The sequence below is a fragment of the Varanus komodoensis genome, unplaced genomic scaffold, assembly GCF_004798865.1.
Source record: "Varanus komodoensis strain SLA01 unplaced genomic scaffold, ASM479886v1 scaffold1, whole genome shotgun sequence".
NCBI classification, from domain to species: Eukaryota; Metazoa; Chordata; class Lepidosauria; order Squamata; family Varanidae; genus Varanus; species Varanus komodoensis.
The window spans coordinates 25,650,050-25,665,882 of NW_025335268.1; the positions used below are offsets into that span (position 1 = coordinate 25,650,050).

Consider the following 15,833-nt stretch of genomic DNA (forward strand, 5'->3'; position numbering starts at 1 on the left):
GAGAGAGAGAGAGAGAGAGAGAGAGAGAGAGAGAGAGAGAGAGAGAGAGAGAGAGTTTTAATTGTTTCCATTGAAACAGTTGGAAACAAGAAACCCTTACCCATGTACTGCAAGTCGGCCAGAGATTTAAATGTAGATGCCAGTCTACTTTTAGCCCACCCAAGTTTAAATAAAAAGTTTTGTTAAAGCATACTACAAAATGCATATAATGTTGAAAGGACAGTATTATCTGTTTAATTCATCAGTGTGTTGCCTCATGTTTGATACATTTATTTTGTAGGAATGGACAGCACTGATGATGTAAATGTATTGTTATTTAATAGATGTATATACCGCTTACAGCTTTAAATTTTTTGCCTAAGCGGTTTTGAAAGTGGGGTAGGGTATGTATGTGAGAGAAAGAAATGTTACAATCTAGAAACAATTCAAGAAACACTGTGCGATAAGAACAGTTTCAATGATTTCCAGAACACTAATTAAAAGACTAACTCCGCACACCCAACATCACTCTTCTGTTTGTTGTTATAAGTATTTTGATCCTTTTCTCTTTTCTCCTTCACTCCCCTGCCTGTGCTGCCCCAAAATCAACATTGTGATATTTATTGTGATATGGCTGTATATTCAGCACAAGGAACTGTTACTTAAGGTGTTAAAAAAGGCAAGCTTGATGAGCCCCAAATCCCTTTGGCAAAACTGAAAGGAGTTTTCTGGAATATGGCCATAATGGACCTAGGTGCTGTTTGCACATGACAGCAGCATTCAGCAGCAAATCTTGGGTTAATTAACTACAATTGGCAGGGGCACATGTCATGTGCAAGCTGTTTTCAGTTTGCAGCAATAGTGTACCGGCACCCTGTTCTCATGGGTTGTTAGTGTGACTACTGAACCTAGATACTATGGGTTAATTTAGGGTTATTTAACCCATTGAGCTATCCAGGTTGTAGGATTTAGATGTCATACTAGTAATCCATGAATGCGGTAGTCATGCATACCTGTTGCAAACTAGAGGTAGCTTGTGTATTTTCTCAAACTGTGGTGTAATTAACCCAACTTTTGCCACCAAATCCCACTTTAGGTGCACACCAGGTCATTGAAATGGGTTGTTTTATTCACAGCTTCAACTCAGTTGAAGACATAAAGTTATCTTAAAATTTAGTTTTGTATTTCTAGGAGATTGATCCCTGCTTATGTGGGAAACATGTTTGTATTAGAATGAATTTGTGTCACTGAATATTTGGAAAGTGGGGGGCTAGAATGCATTTCTTTATACAAGAAAGGGCTTTCTTTCCATGGAATAGTTAAAAATTAAAGTTTAAATTTTATATTTCTAGCAGAGCATCTCTCTGTATGGTTGTAACATGTTCAAAATATTTTAATGTTGCTTTGAGATTTTTTAAAAAATAATGCTCAGTTGTTAATCATTAATGTTTTAACGTAGCATAAACTGGGTACATTGCCAAATTTCATTCATGATTAGAGGCTTAAAGCTAGATTCAAGTTAGAGAGAATGGATATTCTTAATGTAAGACAGAACTGCTTGTGTAGCTGGAGCTCTGCTGTCTGTTCTAGTTACAGAAGTTGTTAAGAAGCAAACTACTTTCTATGTGGAACAAAAGATTATCACTTTAGCAGCAGAAACTGCTGTAGCAGAAGCAGCTAGAAAGCTATGTCTGCTCATGTGATTCATCTACATTCAGTTTGTCCTGCACTCTGGCCTATGCTTTCAAAAATATCCCTTAAATTTGGGTGTTCTTCAAAACTTTCGATTACAGTCAGTGGAAAATATGAAAACTCTTCTGCCCATGGCTCCTGAGGGGGAAAACCAAAATGAAATCTATTTCTTTAAACATGACTTAATATGTGATAAATAATTGTAGTTTTAAATTGCAAACTTTTTACCACAACTTAAATATTTCTGTGTGCTGACCAAGGACCAAGCAACTGTTTTGGCTTGCCCAAAGACTTGAGTATACCCACTGAGTTTTCTTTCTTTTTTCTTTTTCTTTAAGCCAAAGTGGCAGCATAGAATAAACTACTTTTCGATATCAAAAAAGAGTTTACATGAGGATTGAGATGCTGCTGTGATTTAAGCAACATAGGCCCAAAGCCTCCTTGGGTGTGCGGAACTAGTTTCACAGTCCTTTTGAGTTAGCAGTCAAAGAGTATTTGCTTTCTAAGTTGTCCTTTTCTAATGAATCCACTGTAACAACAAGAATGTGTATAATAATAATATAAATAGCAGCTATACTCTGGACATGAGTCATATATTAGGCAAACAGTTGAAAATTTAGGCTGGATAGTACATCTATATTGAGAAACACATGTCCAAGATTGTGGGGGGCAAGAAAATTCAGCTAGGGATAGTCTGCTCTAATAGCTTCTTGGCATATAAGAATCCCTTTATTCTTCATGGTGGGAGATATTTTCCATTAATCAAATCATCTTTTAAATCTTCTGTTAGTTTTAAAGCATCTTTCTGTCATTGTTCAGGTTGCTTGGCTATATTCTTGTCAGTTGACAATACTAATTTTAAAATTCTCATCTTTAATAGATTTCATAGACACACACACACACACACATACACACCACAGAGCCTGCTGTTTTTCACCCTCTGTACATCCACAATATTAATCAGTATACACCATTTGGCTCTGAACATTTTTTCAATATTTTTATTAACTGGCATTTTTTAAACCTTTCAAGTGATGACACCATTAAGGAGGAAGATGAAGATGAAGAAGAAGCAGAAGAGGAGGAGGAGGAGGAAGAGGAAGGTGACAACAATGAGGAAGAAGAATTTGAGTGTTATCCTCCAGGCATGAAAGTCCAAGTGCGGTATGGACGAGGGAAAAATCAAAAAATGTACGAAGCTAGTATTAAAGGTTCTGATATTGAAGGTGGAGAAGTCCTTTACTTGGTGCACTACTGCGGATGGAATGTGAGGTAACTGAGATTTAGCTAGTGATTACTTCCTTTAAATACTTCTAAAATACACTTGCGTATTTTAAAACACACTGAATATTGGATTTTTTCAATATTGCTACTCTATAAGAGATTGTTGTACTGTATAACATTTATATTGTAGGATATAACCCCAGATATTTTGTAGTCTGTAGATCAAGAAAAAATATCTTACTCGTGCTTTAACTTTATTTACCACCAAATAGTGAAATAACATTTTAGATCCTTGTTTTGTTCAGTCATGTAACGTTGGGCAAAACACAGATAGTTTTCTACACATTCCTAAAACCTAGCATGGAAAACAAAGGTACTTTTTGACAAGAACTAAAGGTGAAGTGAGGTTTCACATGGAAAAAATAAATCCTAGATTTCTTTCTGGACTGTTGCATGCATGAATCTAGAGTCCTTTTTTTATCTTTAAACCAGACAGGCAGTCTCTCTTAGCATCCTGGGCCATTATGTGCATCTTAGCAGACAATAAATAGCTGACTTTCACCTTGGCCTGATCTGGTTTCTTGTGGCCATGTATTTCTAAAGAAGATTCATCTTGGCATAATCATTTGTTTTACTGGGTTTTTTATACCCAAGCATCTTCCTATTATTATGGCTTGTTGCCATGATCTAATGCTTTTGGGAAATTGTGGATTTAATCTTTTCCCAAAAATATTCTTGATGCCATTTAGTTTTCTGTTCTGTGCAGTTCCCATACTGCTGCATCCTCAAGCTCTTTGAAACATTCCTTTGATGGATATATACTTTGCAAAGGCTTTTGTAATATCCATATAGTTCTCATTTATGCCAATATGGACTCGGTTTCATCTTTGCTTGCCTTAAGGATCTGCATTACTTTTATATAGTAATCTTTATCTAAGAAGGTTGTAGTGTGCCATGTTCTCCAGCACTGGCAGAGGCAGTTGACATAATTCATTGCTAAACATTCATGCTGTCTTCTCTGTTTTCATGATGGAATGATGTTCGATGAAGTCACCACTAATAAAAGAAGGAACTGATACTGACAATTCTGAATTTTAGACTTTTTATACTATTTTGTTTTTTAGCTGTTGATGGACTCGCATCATTAATCCAAGTGGCATATGTTTTGCCAAAGAATGAAACCTTGGGTTTTATGTTTGTGTATAGATGATGAATATGCAACATGTGATTTGCATACTGACTGAACTGGCATAAAGCATTTTATTTTATTTTATTTTATTTTTTCTTTGCAAGGGATGTTCATTTTAGACTACTATCCAAGCAACACTTTTATTTCTCAATAGCATGAGGAAGAAGCTGAAATTTGAGCTCAGTTTTGCAGAGTTCCCCTGCTTCATCATAAAAAATAAGTCAAGGCCTTGTATGGTACTAGTTGAATTCTCAGTTCAATTTACTGATCAGTATAAGGCACTTAAGAATAACTGTGGTTAAATTTTGACTTGATATTCATATTGGAAGTTTGAAAGGGCAGATTTCTGAGCTGTTTGTGATTTTAGAGCCTTAACCATGATTTGGGTGTTCAACTTGAAACTTTAGCTTTTAAGAAAGTGATTGTGATAATATTTAATACAGTGCCTTCAGAATCCTCTTACTTCACGTGATTGTTTAGGTACTAGAGTTTACCATTACACATGTTTAACTTTGGATGTGAGTTGAAATAGGTTGTATTCAGTAGTGGAAGTAGACCATCAATATGAATGCAATTTGATTCTAATTTAAACTTCTCCTTAAGGTCATGTTACGATGTTCTGGCAGAGCTGGTAAATCCTGAATGTATCACTTGGGCTTTTCAGCTTCAGACTACCAATTCCAAGGACGAAATGGGACTTTCCATCCTGAAAAGGGGAGGGGGCAGAGGGGAATCTATGAGAATGAGAGAGAGAGATGTGAAGGGGGTTTTTTTGAGCAAGAAGCTTTTGAATTGTTCCATCTGCTTGTATTCACTCTTTATCTTCCAAGGACAAGGAGTTTTATAGTGAAAACACATTGCTGTGCTTCTCTATAACCTCCCCCCCCCCAACATGGGAAGTGTGCCTTGAGATGGACTACGTATAATTTGCAATATATTGAGTTATAGTATATAATTTTGAGTTACAGTATATATTCATGCCTCCCATTAAACAGATGTATTTGTATAATCATTGTGATTGTACAATTTTAAGAACTTTATTAACTTGGTTTTTTGGTGAAGTATTCTTACCCTTAGAATAGACCACACAAGCTTACTTTATATTGTTACTTAAAGTGTTGTTTAGGCTGAGGAGCTAGAGTTAATTGTAATCAAATCAAAGGGTTGTCAGTTTTGTACAATTAAAGTTTCACCTTACCTATGGCTATGGTGGGAGATAATCCCTAGTACAACTTCCATAAAGTCGTGCATTTGTAGTGTAATATTAACTGTATGGCATCAGTTTAAGAAGTGTTAATAATATTAAGATATATATGCTTATGTTACTGGAGTAGTTGGAAGGAAAGAGACAGCTAGACCTTTCTGCCTCATAAATTATAGATCTTGCGATACAATAGTGGAACCAATTGCCAAGAGAGGTCTTGGATTTTCCCACACTAAATACATTCAAGGCAAAACTGGACAGTCATCTGAGTGGGATGATGTAATTTGGTGTCCTGTACCAGCAGGGGGTTGGACCCAAAGGCATACCTGGCCCCTTCCACCCTTTCTCTTCTAAGAATCTTCTGGGATGATTGGAAAAAGAAAATATCCCTGATTACAATTTCTGTTCAGACACTTTTTTGTGGTTGGGAACTCTAAGTCAGGGCAGGAGTTCAGTATATGTTTAACACTGTTAGTACTTTGCTCATTTAGTCTTCCTTTTTCTGTTGTGTTTTGCATGTCTAGTATATTTCCTGAGTGGAACAAATACGATTGCCAGAATTCTGGAGAATATGCTTTTGGTAATTCAAATAATAGGTTTATATTTTTTTTCTCAGGTTAGATATTAGTCACTTAGTATGGAAAGCTAGATTGAGTATACATGTAAGTTATCTGAAGTGCCTGAAACTGGAAATACCCAGAGGTTTTTTATTGTTAACATCTAAACTGGAACTGCACCAGAAACTTTGGATATTACTGATGAATTAGAACCTGAATGGAGCCTATATATGCTTAATGGTTCAGCTCCTTGAATTTAGAGTCAGGTGAGAACTCTATGTGGATGGCCACTTTGCTCTTTTTTCTGGTTGTTTGCCACTGACCTTCCTCTCAGTGCAGAAAGCTATCAATGGCTACTAGCCTTGCTGGCTGGGTGCTACCTCTATTATCAGAGACAGCAGTTGCTGAGGATATTGAGCAGGCAGGAGTCTTGTAACCATCCTGTTTGAGGAGTCTTGTGGACAGCTGGTTTGCTACCATATGAATGCAGTGCTGAACTGGATGGACCACTGGTATAACCCAGAATGGCTTTCTTACGACTCTTTCATTATACAGAGTAGATTCCCACAATCAAGGAATTAAAAACAAGTGAAGTTTATTTTTTATCTAGCATGTGCCAGTTGCACATGTATTGTCTAATTACTATAATTATCCTTGCTGGACACAATTTATCATGTCATCCAAACCTAGAGGGGGCATTTACAACCAGCCCAGAATCCTAAAAGAAGCCATGGGTTTCAGAATGGTTTGTAATCCCTAAACCTTACCTGATGCAGATGATAACTGAGGGGTAACTGTGCCCCTCATGATAAATTAGACTGTGAAACTGTCATGTGCAGGTGAGAAAATAAACTGTGGTAGCTTTTTCTTTTCCTGGTCCTGTGAACCTGGTGAGTGAGGGCAGGGAATGAGGAATGTTAGAGATAGCTCAACATTTCACTATGGGTACACTCAGAGGCATGTAACAATAATGTCTTTTGGAAAAACAGGTTCCTTTTCTTACAACTTTTCATTTTAATTTTTAAAGGCATGTACTTAGAAAGGCAACATGTGACCACAACATATAGGTGCACTCAACTGAGTGTCAGAATTGGCTTTTGTTCCCTGTCAGTTGTGCATTCAGTACGTAGAATTCAGTAGGTCTTTCTATAATACATAATACTTGCATGAATGGCAGCTGATTTTTTGAGTATCAAACCCAGAATGTATTTGTTGTGTGCAAATGAGTATGGGCATTTTTTGAGCTTCTGTGTGTAACAAGGATATGTGAATCAGTAAAAGTTGAAATGGTTTTCTTTTATATAATGTATAAAGTTGGTTCTGAACTATTGATACACAAAGATGCTGTTGTGAAGCACCTTCATAATTAATGTCCTCTAATGATTGGCCAATTATCTTGAATTACAGGAAAAGGAGGGTATTCAACTCATGTAAAAATCTAAGTTAGTATTTTTAAATATTTTTACCTTATTTATAAATGTTACAAAGTTTTTTTTTTACCAGTATCCTTTGATATTAACACTAATTCAAACAGATTTTTCTGCTCTTATGGTACTGTCCATAAAGATAATTAACTGATAATATTATATTGCTAATAATATGGAATTTAAACTTGATATATAAATCTGCATAATTTACTACTACATGGATTTTTGTTTCATTTGCCAGGATTCCACTCAAATTGAAGGTAGTTCTACATTGAAAAGAGACGAGGCATTAACAGAATGAGAGGACCTCTGTTCCTTATCCTAAGAGAATAAAGTGGAATACAATGAGACCCAATATAGCATAGCAACTTAGAGACAGATGGACAAATCATTAATCCATTAGTTTGAGTCTTTCATAGGGTTTGCTTTAATTTGATTGCTCTAGACCAGCCACTTTCTTTGTCTTAGTCCTCCAGCTGCAATTTGGGGATGGTGCTACTGGCCTTCCTTTGAAGTCTTTACTTAAGGATATCAATAAGATGCTTATTTATTTGGAATACTTTTAGATTTCAATTCCACTCAGTAAATGCTTGTGGTATAATAAAAACGTGTGAATTTAAGTATTTTGGATACTCTAAAGCACTGGTAAAACAGAAGTTTCTAGCAGTAGCATTCTGGGTAGTGCATGATCAGCAAAGGTTCCTGATTCACAATAGTTTAACAATTACATTTTAAAAAAAAATCTGTTGTGGCTGGCTTTGTGTTACTGGCTTATCTTCCAGCCTTTAGGGTTCCTATAAAATGAGTATTAATAGGTTGCCTTTGTCCAGCTCCTTGCATAGCTCTGCTGGCCATGTCTAAATTTTTGTGGGTATAGGTTCGTATTTATATCTGCAGGCCATCCCATTTTTTTCTTATGGGATTTATTAGTTAACTAATCCTCCCCTGCTCCAATTCTGTAACACACAATTTGCATCTGGCTTTCCATACATGCTACCAGAGTTCCAGTAAAACAAAAAGTACAGCCCAGGTATTTCATCTTGGCATTCTGAGTAATTAGTATTATATTATCAAATGTTACATTAATCTATAATGAAATGTATGTTTCTTTGAATGTAGCCACAAATGTAAGAGTATGTATTTTTTTCCTTGTAGGTACGATGAATGGATAAAAGCAGACAAGATAGTGAGACCAGCTGACAAAAATGTGCCAAAAATAAAGCATCGAAAGAAAATAAAGGTAGGTCACTTTCCTGCTGAGCTTTATTCTTATGAGTAGGAGGCACAGATAAGGCTACATATGACATATTAGCAACGGTGATTCATGCTCTGGTAACCTCCCGGTTGGATTATTGTAATGCGCTCCACATGGGGCTGCCCTTGAAAATGGTCCAGATACTTCAGCTGGTACAAAATAGAGCGGCCAGACTGCTGACGGGGACCGGCCGTTATTCTCATATAACGCCAGTCCTCTACCAACTTCACTGGCTTCCAGTTGAAGTCTGGGCCCAATTCAAGGTTCTGGTTTTAACCTATAAAGCCCTAAATGGCTTGGGACCAGGATACCTGAAGGAATGTCCCCTTCCTTATATGCCCTCACGCCCCTTAAGATCGGCAGGAGAGGCTCTGCTCCAAGAACCCTCCCTAAAGGAGGTAAAAAGGACAGGGCCTTCTCTGTGGTGGCACCCAGATTATTTATTTATTTATATCCTGCCCTTTTCCTACAAAGGGCTCAAGGCAGCTTACATCATTCTTCTCCTCCATCTTATCCCCACAACAACCCTGTGAGGTAGGTTGGGCTGAGAGTCTGTGACTGGCCCAAAGTCACCCAGTTGGCTCCATGGCTGAGCGGGGACTAGAACCCAGATCATCTGAGTCCCAGTCCCATGCTCTAACCACTACACCACACTGATTATGGTGGAATATGCTCCCCAGTGAGGTTTGCCTGGCGCCAAGCCTATACTCTTTTCGGTGCCAGGTTAAAACCGTTCTATTTAATCATTATGTTAAATAGTACTTTTACCGTTTTACGATCGCTTTTGTTTCATTTTGTTTTGATTGAATTTATTCTTGTTTTGAGAATTGTATTGTTTTGTTTTATCTATTGTTCTATGGTTGTGCTTTTAATCATGTAAGCTGTCCTGAGATGTGATAGTGAAGGATGGCATACAAATGTTTTAAATAAATAATTACTCTACTTACTCTGTACCTCACTGAGAGTGTTCAAGCTCCCTCTGATGTCTGTGAACAAAGTCAATAGTTATCCATGCGCCCCACTTTACTGTCATAAGCATTGTGTTTATTGAGTCCCTCAAGCAGGCACAGTTGAAGTTTTTGCTGGCCTGATAGTTTTAGTGAGCTGACATACAAGCTTTTGAGCGTTTCTGAGTTTTCTTCAAACATAAAAACATAAGAAACCCAACGTAACCCATAAGAAACCCACGATGCAAAACAAGAACTCCAAAACACTTGGTCACAGTTTGCTGCTTAATAGAATTTATTGCCTGTGTTAGATATATAAAGAAACTACTCTTTTTCCTAAAATTATTTCAGTGTTTTGAAATGTTTCCTGAATAGGGTCTAGAATTAATCACCATTAGTTAGATCATGGTTTCTGAAGGGCTGAGCAAGACTCATGAGTAGGCCTTAATAATCTTGTTTCTTTGGAATTAGATTTCAGCATTTTGTAGTTGGCTATAGGGTTCACTTATGAGACAGGAAGTAAAAAGATTCTGCAGAACAAGAATGTGAAACAAGGCTGTGCACATAAAGTTTTGAATGCTTTTGTTTTTAACAGAAATGCATTATTTAAGAAGAATAAAATTCCACTTATGAAACTTTCCATTAGATTTTATTCTTCATGGGTTATACCGTGTCATTTTATTTTGTTTTATGTTAAAATTACTGTTAAATTTGATAGAAGATTAATTGTATAAATTGATTAATAGATTGGTTTTCCTTTTAAATTAGAACAAAGCTGACAAAGAGAAAGATGAGAAATATTCTCCTAAAGCATTTAAATTGCGACGCTCTTCAAAACCACCTTTTCATGCTAGTATATCATCTGAAATATCATCCAAACAAGACAACACTGAAGCCAAAACTCCTGAACCAGCTCCAAACAAATCTTTAGAGATTATTTCTATCCTTAATGGACTACAAGGTAATGCACACAGACTTTCTAATTTATTGTGTGAGTAATATTTTCCAGTATTAGAAAGAATGCTTTATATAGCACATAGACAGATCCTTTACTGATACTCTGTAATAAGGAAGGATAATCTTTAGGCAATTAAGCAAGAAATCTTTTTTGTGAGAGTGTTACAAAAGGCTAATGCATATATGTGTGGACAGGCATACAAGTAATACCCTTCCATTGTTGATTTTGTTGATGAATAAGTTTTGTAAAGCATTACACAGAAAACAGAAAATCTTTAAACTTAGGAAGTTTGTTTATACTGGGCTGGGCAATTGTGGCACTCCAGATGTTTTCACTTGCAACTACAATTTTGTGTAAGAGTTAATTGCATTTTCAGTATCTTTTTTCTTTTATTTTGCTCCACTGGCCAGTGTATACATATGTGCATACTTCGAGCTTCCTAATATGTCTTTAATACTGTATTTATTATGTTGAAATCCCAACTTTTTTCCTTTCAAGAAATTCAAGATGGCTTACATAATTCTCCTCCTCCTCCTCAATCTTATCCTCACAACAACAACCCTGTGAGGTAGGTTGGTCTTAGAGTCACTCACTGGCCCAAAGTCACCCAGTGAGCTTCATAGCTACATGAGGACTAGAAGCTGGATCTCCCAGTTCCCCAGTCCTGCTTTCTAACCACCATACCATGCTAGCTTACTGTAGGATAATAATGCTCAAGGAAGCCATTCCTTCTGATCTATTCTGTTTTTAGTGAAGCCATTTAGAAGAGAGGTGGAGGAACCACTTGGCTGGCAGCACCATTGGAACTGTACACACACCCCGTAGTGATTAGATTCACAAAAATGCCCAATTTTGCAAATAGATTTGATTCCAGGGCTAATTGGCATTGGGGCAGGGAGAGAGTTCAAGGGGTGGTAGTTAGTGTGTGAGTGGTTAGGAACACAGGAAGCTGCCTTATACTAAATCAAATAATCAGTCCATCTAGCCAGCACTGTTAACACTGATTAGCAGCAACTCTTCAGAATTTCAGGCAGTTTTTTCAGTCCAATCAGGAGATGTCTCAGGTGGAACATGTAAATCATGTGCCTCTAGCACCGAGTCTTTTGTCTCATTAAGTCTGTCCCCCACATTTCCCCAGTGTATGGATTTTGCAAAAGAATGTTATTCTGCCATTTGGTCTAGATGGATTTTTTCACTCACTTTTGGCTTCACCTCTGACTCCAGCCACCCCTTATCCCCGGTATGCAACCTCAAGAGATTTCCCACAAGAGAATCCTGCCTTCTACCTAAAAAGTCTGTGAACCTCTGATTTGGAGTATCAGGTCTAGAATATCAGAACATTCACCATCATGGAAGAAAAGATTACTTACTCTGACCTGTTCTATTATTCTTGTTTAGATTAGATTCATATCTATTAATTGTTCTTAGTAAAACAAATGGTTATTCTTTTGTTTCCAATATAGCTGATTTTAGAATAAATGTATGTCCTTCCTCTTCCTTCACTAGTTAACTTTTCTTTATGTTTTCAGTTTCCTTCTTGTTTGTTTGATTTCCTGCTGTTCAGCAGATGGTCAGTGCTATAAGAGATAATGATGTGAATTGTATGTTTGGCGAGGAAGATATTAACATGTTGTATAAGCATAATCTGATCTGTGAGTTAGATGCCTGGATCAGGGCCTCAGTCACTTTAGAGTTTTAGAATAAAGTAAAAACCCCAGAGGCATTTCATTACGAAACATTGCAGGTAAGCAAGAATTGCCACCAGAGTAGCTGTAATAGCTACAGTTTCTTTCACAAAAACAGAACATATTTCATTAGTAGAGAACTGCCTTGTGGTTTGCTTCATCTGTTTCTTTGTTCTTAGTTTGTGCAGAGATTATTTGAAGCCTGGTAAAAATGTTGTTTCTGTAGCGATAAAGGTGTAATATATCTAAAAGTGAGATTAGGATGTTGGGTTTGATTTTCTTACCTTTTTACCCCCAATAGCATCTGAAAGCTCTGAAGAGAGTGAGCAAGATGATGACCAAAGTGCTCCAAGTGTCTGTAACAATGGTAAAGAAGAGCCTCAAAATGAAGCTGGGAGCCAAGACAATAGCGATCTCTGTCCAAAAGACCAGAACAGCTTATCCTTTCCAGAAGATGTCAAAACACTTGCAGATGCCACAGCATCCAGATTGGTTTCAAAGTCTCCAGAAAGACTGCGGAAAGAATTGGCTGAACTATCTGATGATACTGATTATGAGGGAGAGAATGAAGCCACCAAGAAAAGGAAAGAGGTCAAAAAGGAGGCAATGGATAAAACAAAGCCACCAGTAAAACGTGGTAAACGGAGGCACTCAGAGGAATGTTTTAAAACTGGGTCACCTAACATTAAGGATGAAAAATCAAATGGCAAAGACATGCTTAGCTTGGAAAATACAAGCAATAGCTCCTCAGATGAAGATGAGGTAAAAAATAAATTAAAAATAACAGCTGGTAAGAAGTACAATGGGTTAGATGAAAAAAGAAAATCCTTACGGACAAATGCTTTTTATCCAGGTTTCTCTGAAGTGGCAGAGAAGAGAGTAAAGCTTCTAACTAACTCAGATGAAAGGCTTCCTAATACTAGAGCTAAAGACCGTAAAGATGTGTGGTCAAGTATTCAGGGGCAATGGCCTAAAAAAACCCTCAAGGAACTTTTTTCAGATTCTGACACAGAAGCAGCAGCTTCCCCGCCACATGTTTCTTCTGAGGATGCTGCACCAGAGGAGCATTTGCAAACCCTTGTAGAAGAAGAAACTTCTTTGTCTTGTTCTAAAAGTGAAAGACCTTTGCCACTCAACCCTGATACTAAGCCTGTTGAAGAAAAAACAACTGAAATGAATGATAAGAAAATTGAATTCCCAAGCAGTGGCAGTAATTCAGTGCTAAATACCCCTCCCACTACACCTGAATCTCCCCCGTCTGTAACTGTAGCAGAATCCAGCAGACATCAATCCAGCGTTTCTGTCTCTGAAACTTTGGCACCAAATCAGGAAGAAGAAAGAAGTATCAAAAGTGAAACAGACAGTACAATTGAGGTGGACAGTGTTGCAGGAGAATTGCAAGACCTTCAGTCTGAAGGAAATATATCTCCTACAGGCTTTGATGCCAGTGTCAGCTCCAGCAGCAGCAATCAGCCAGAACACACTGAAAAAGGTAAACGTAGTGCAATTTTGCATTTAGGCATTCTTCAAATTAGTTACTCATGTATTGAGTTCAGATATTTCTGATTTAAAAATGGCTTAAACCTTGTGAAAACTGTACTGTTTAGAATCCAATATAGTTATCAGTGGGTTGTACCCAAGAATTTACCGTCATCAAAATTAAGAAACATTTTGTTCCAACTCTCTATATGGACAAGTGGACATTGTCTGGCTTTCTAGTCCTAGTGGGCATAACCAGTAAGGAGGTATGATGGAAGTTACAGGCCAGGACATGCGGAGGACTAAGCAGTACCCATTCCTGCATATTTCTCAATGACTGCTTTGCTTTATGTATCAGTATATTAAAATGAATGGTAGGATGTAAGTTTGTATTAGGGTTTAAGATCTAAGATGCTCTTTTATGTTTAAAACTCATAAATAATAACTGAAGTATTTTGCTTCCGTGATTGTTATTTTAAAAACGTAATTTAATGATCACAGTGTAATACTTTATAGTTGCTCATGGCACGTAACAAAATTGTTTAAAATTGCAGAACAATATTAACTATTCATATATTTTGTTAATGGTGCAGCTGAGTGGAGAGGACATCGGTGCACGTTCAATTTTCTTTATCCACATGTCATCCTTTTCTTCTGCTCAGTGTGTCTCTTTTAGCTGTCTGTGTTATCTTTTGTTCAGTATATTAGCCTTGGGACACAACCATATACATGTTTAGAAAGTCAATGCCCTACAGTTCATGCTCACTGCTTTCAGTTCCTTAAAAATTTCCATTTAGCTAACTAAGCCATCAGGGGTCCCTGTTATCCTTATTATAATGAATAGGGATGTGAAACTACCAAATGACAAATAATAGGTGTCCATTATGTTCCCAGCAATTTCTAAAACTAGTTTTAGAAAAACAAAACTTTGCCTATATCCCAAATTTAAATAAAAAATGTTAATTTTGGTAGTTACGCTCCAGCAAGAGCAGTAGAGTAGACCACTCTTTTTGTAAATAAACAAATCTGTACATTTCTGTGTGTACCAGCCTGTTCCTTGAAAATAACTGTAGGGACTATTGGAGCCACAGGAAACTATTGTACTCTAGAGGTAAGTTCTATTCTCAAGTTGGCTTTACCTTGGCACAGGAGTTCACACTGCTGTAGTACAAGCTTGGAGCACTCATGTGTTTTTACTAATGTTCTTTGGGAAGGAAACATTCCCCTGTTAATCTATTGCAGTACACAAGACTCTCATTTATTTACTGTGAGCCAGTGACTGAGTTCATAGAACATACCACAGTTTGTCATGCAAATAGGTATGTTTTGGTTTTGCTTTCTCTCTTCTTTCTTCTTCTAGGGTTTCCTGATATTCCAATAAGGATTGCTTAAGAGATGTAAAAATTGTTAAAATTGTGGAATCCAATGTACATGTTTGAAATGTGGGATAAAAAAGTGAATTCTTTTTTTACTTTAGACTGAAATCATTTTGAAATCCATCAGATATTTTATTTCCAGCTAAGTTTTTATAGGAGATTTATACTCCTATTGTATAAGTTGGTTAAGATGTAGTGTACTAATATGCTGTTCTTCCTATTATTTTAATAAAGCTTGTGCAGGCCAAAAAAGGCTTAAAGATGGCCAGGGAGGTGGTTCCTCAAAAAAGCAGAAAAGAAATCACAAAACATCTGTGGTGAACAACAAAAAGAAGAGCAAAAGTGGTAGGTATGGTAGCTAGACAGAGAGCAAATCTTGGGTGTAAACCTTTTATTATTTGTGCAGTAGGTTTTTCTTCCATGGAAATACAGGTTCTTTCTGTCTGTGGAAAAATTGTATCCAGTGAAGCATTCCCTCTATGCTCCCCACCTCCAACTGCAGGGAGTAGGGTATATAGATGCAAATTGTCTTCTTCTTCTTCCTAGGCATGGATGGAATTCCACTCAGACTGCTTCCACTGGTGTGACAAAGCCTAATTTTCATAACATACTAGAGTTAATTTCTGTACATGAAACTCAAAGAGCTACCTGCTTAAGCTTTTCTAGTTTTGTGGAATGGCATTAAATTGCTTCACTGAATTTGGACCTTTTGGCTCAGAACTTTACAAATCTTAAAGTTTTGCACAACTGAATGAATTTTGCATTATTATTTATGTGAAGAACTTATGGGCTCTGTGCAGAGAATACTACATTCTTGCAAATATAGTTTTCATAACTGGTTAAAATAGGGTTGACAACCCA

At 36.9% G+C, this 15,833-nt stretch overlaps 1 protein-coding gene across 4 annotated transcripts in view; it reads left to right on the forward strand.

The window, feature by feature from the left end:
- Positions 1-15,833, forward strand: part of ARID4B (AT-rich interaction domain 4B) — a 120,972-nt gene that overhangs the window by 96,474 nt on the left and 8,665 nt on the right. For 2 of the 4 annotated variants that reach the window (XM_044420111.1, XM_044420103.1), the window contains exons 17-21: positions 2,704-2,943; positions 8,428-8,512; positions 10,243-10,435; positions 12,419-13,609; positions 15,207-15,317. In XM_044420111.1, the coding sequence (XP_044276046.1) occupies positions 2,704-2,943; positions 8,428-8,512; positions 10,243-10,435; positions 12,419-13,609; positions 15,207-15,317 (1,820 nt within the window). The remainder of the gene's footprint in view (positions 1-2,703; positions 2,944-8,427; positions 8,513-10,242; positions 10,436-12,418; positions 13,610-15,206; positions 15,318-15,833) is intronic. The other 2 variants (XM_044420119.1, XM_044420125.1) reach the window with 2 other exon arrangements.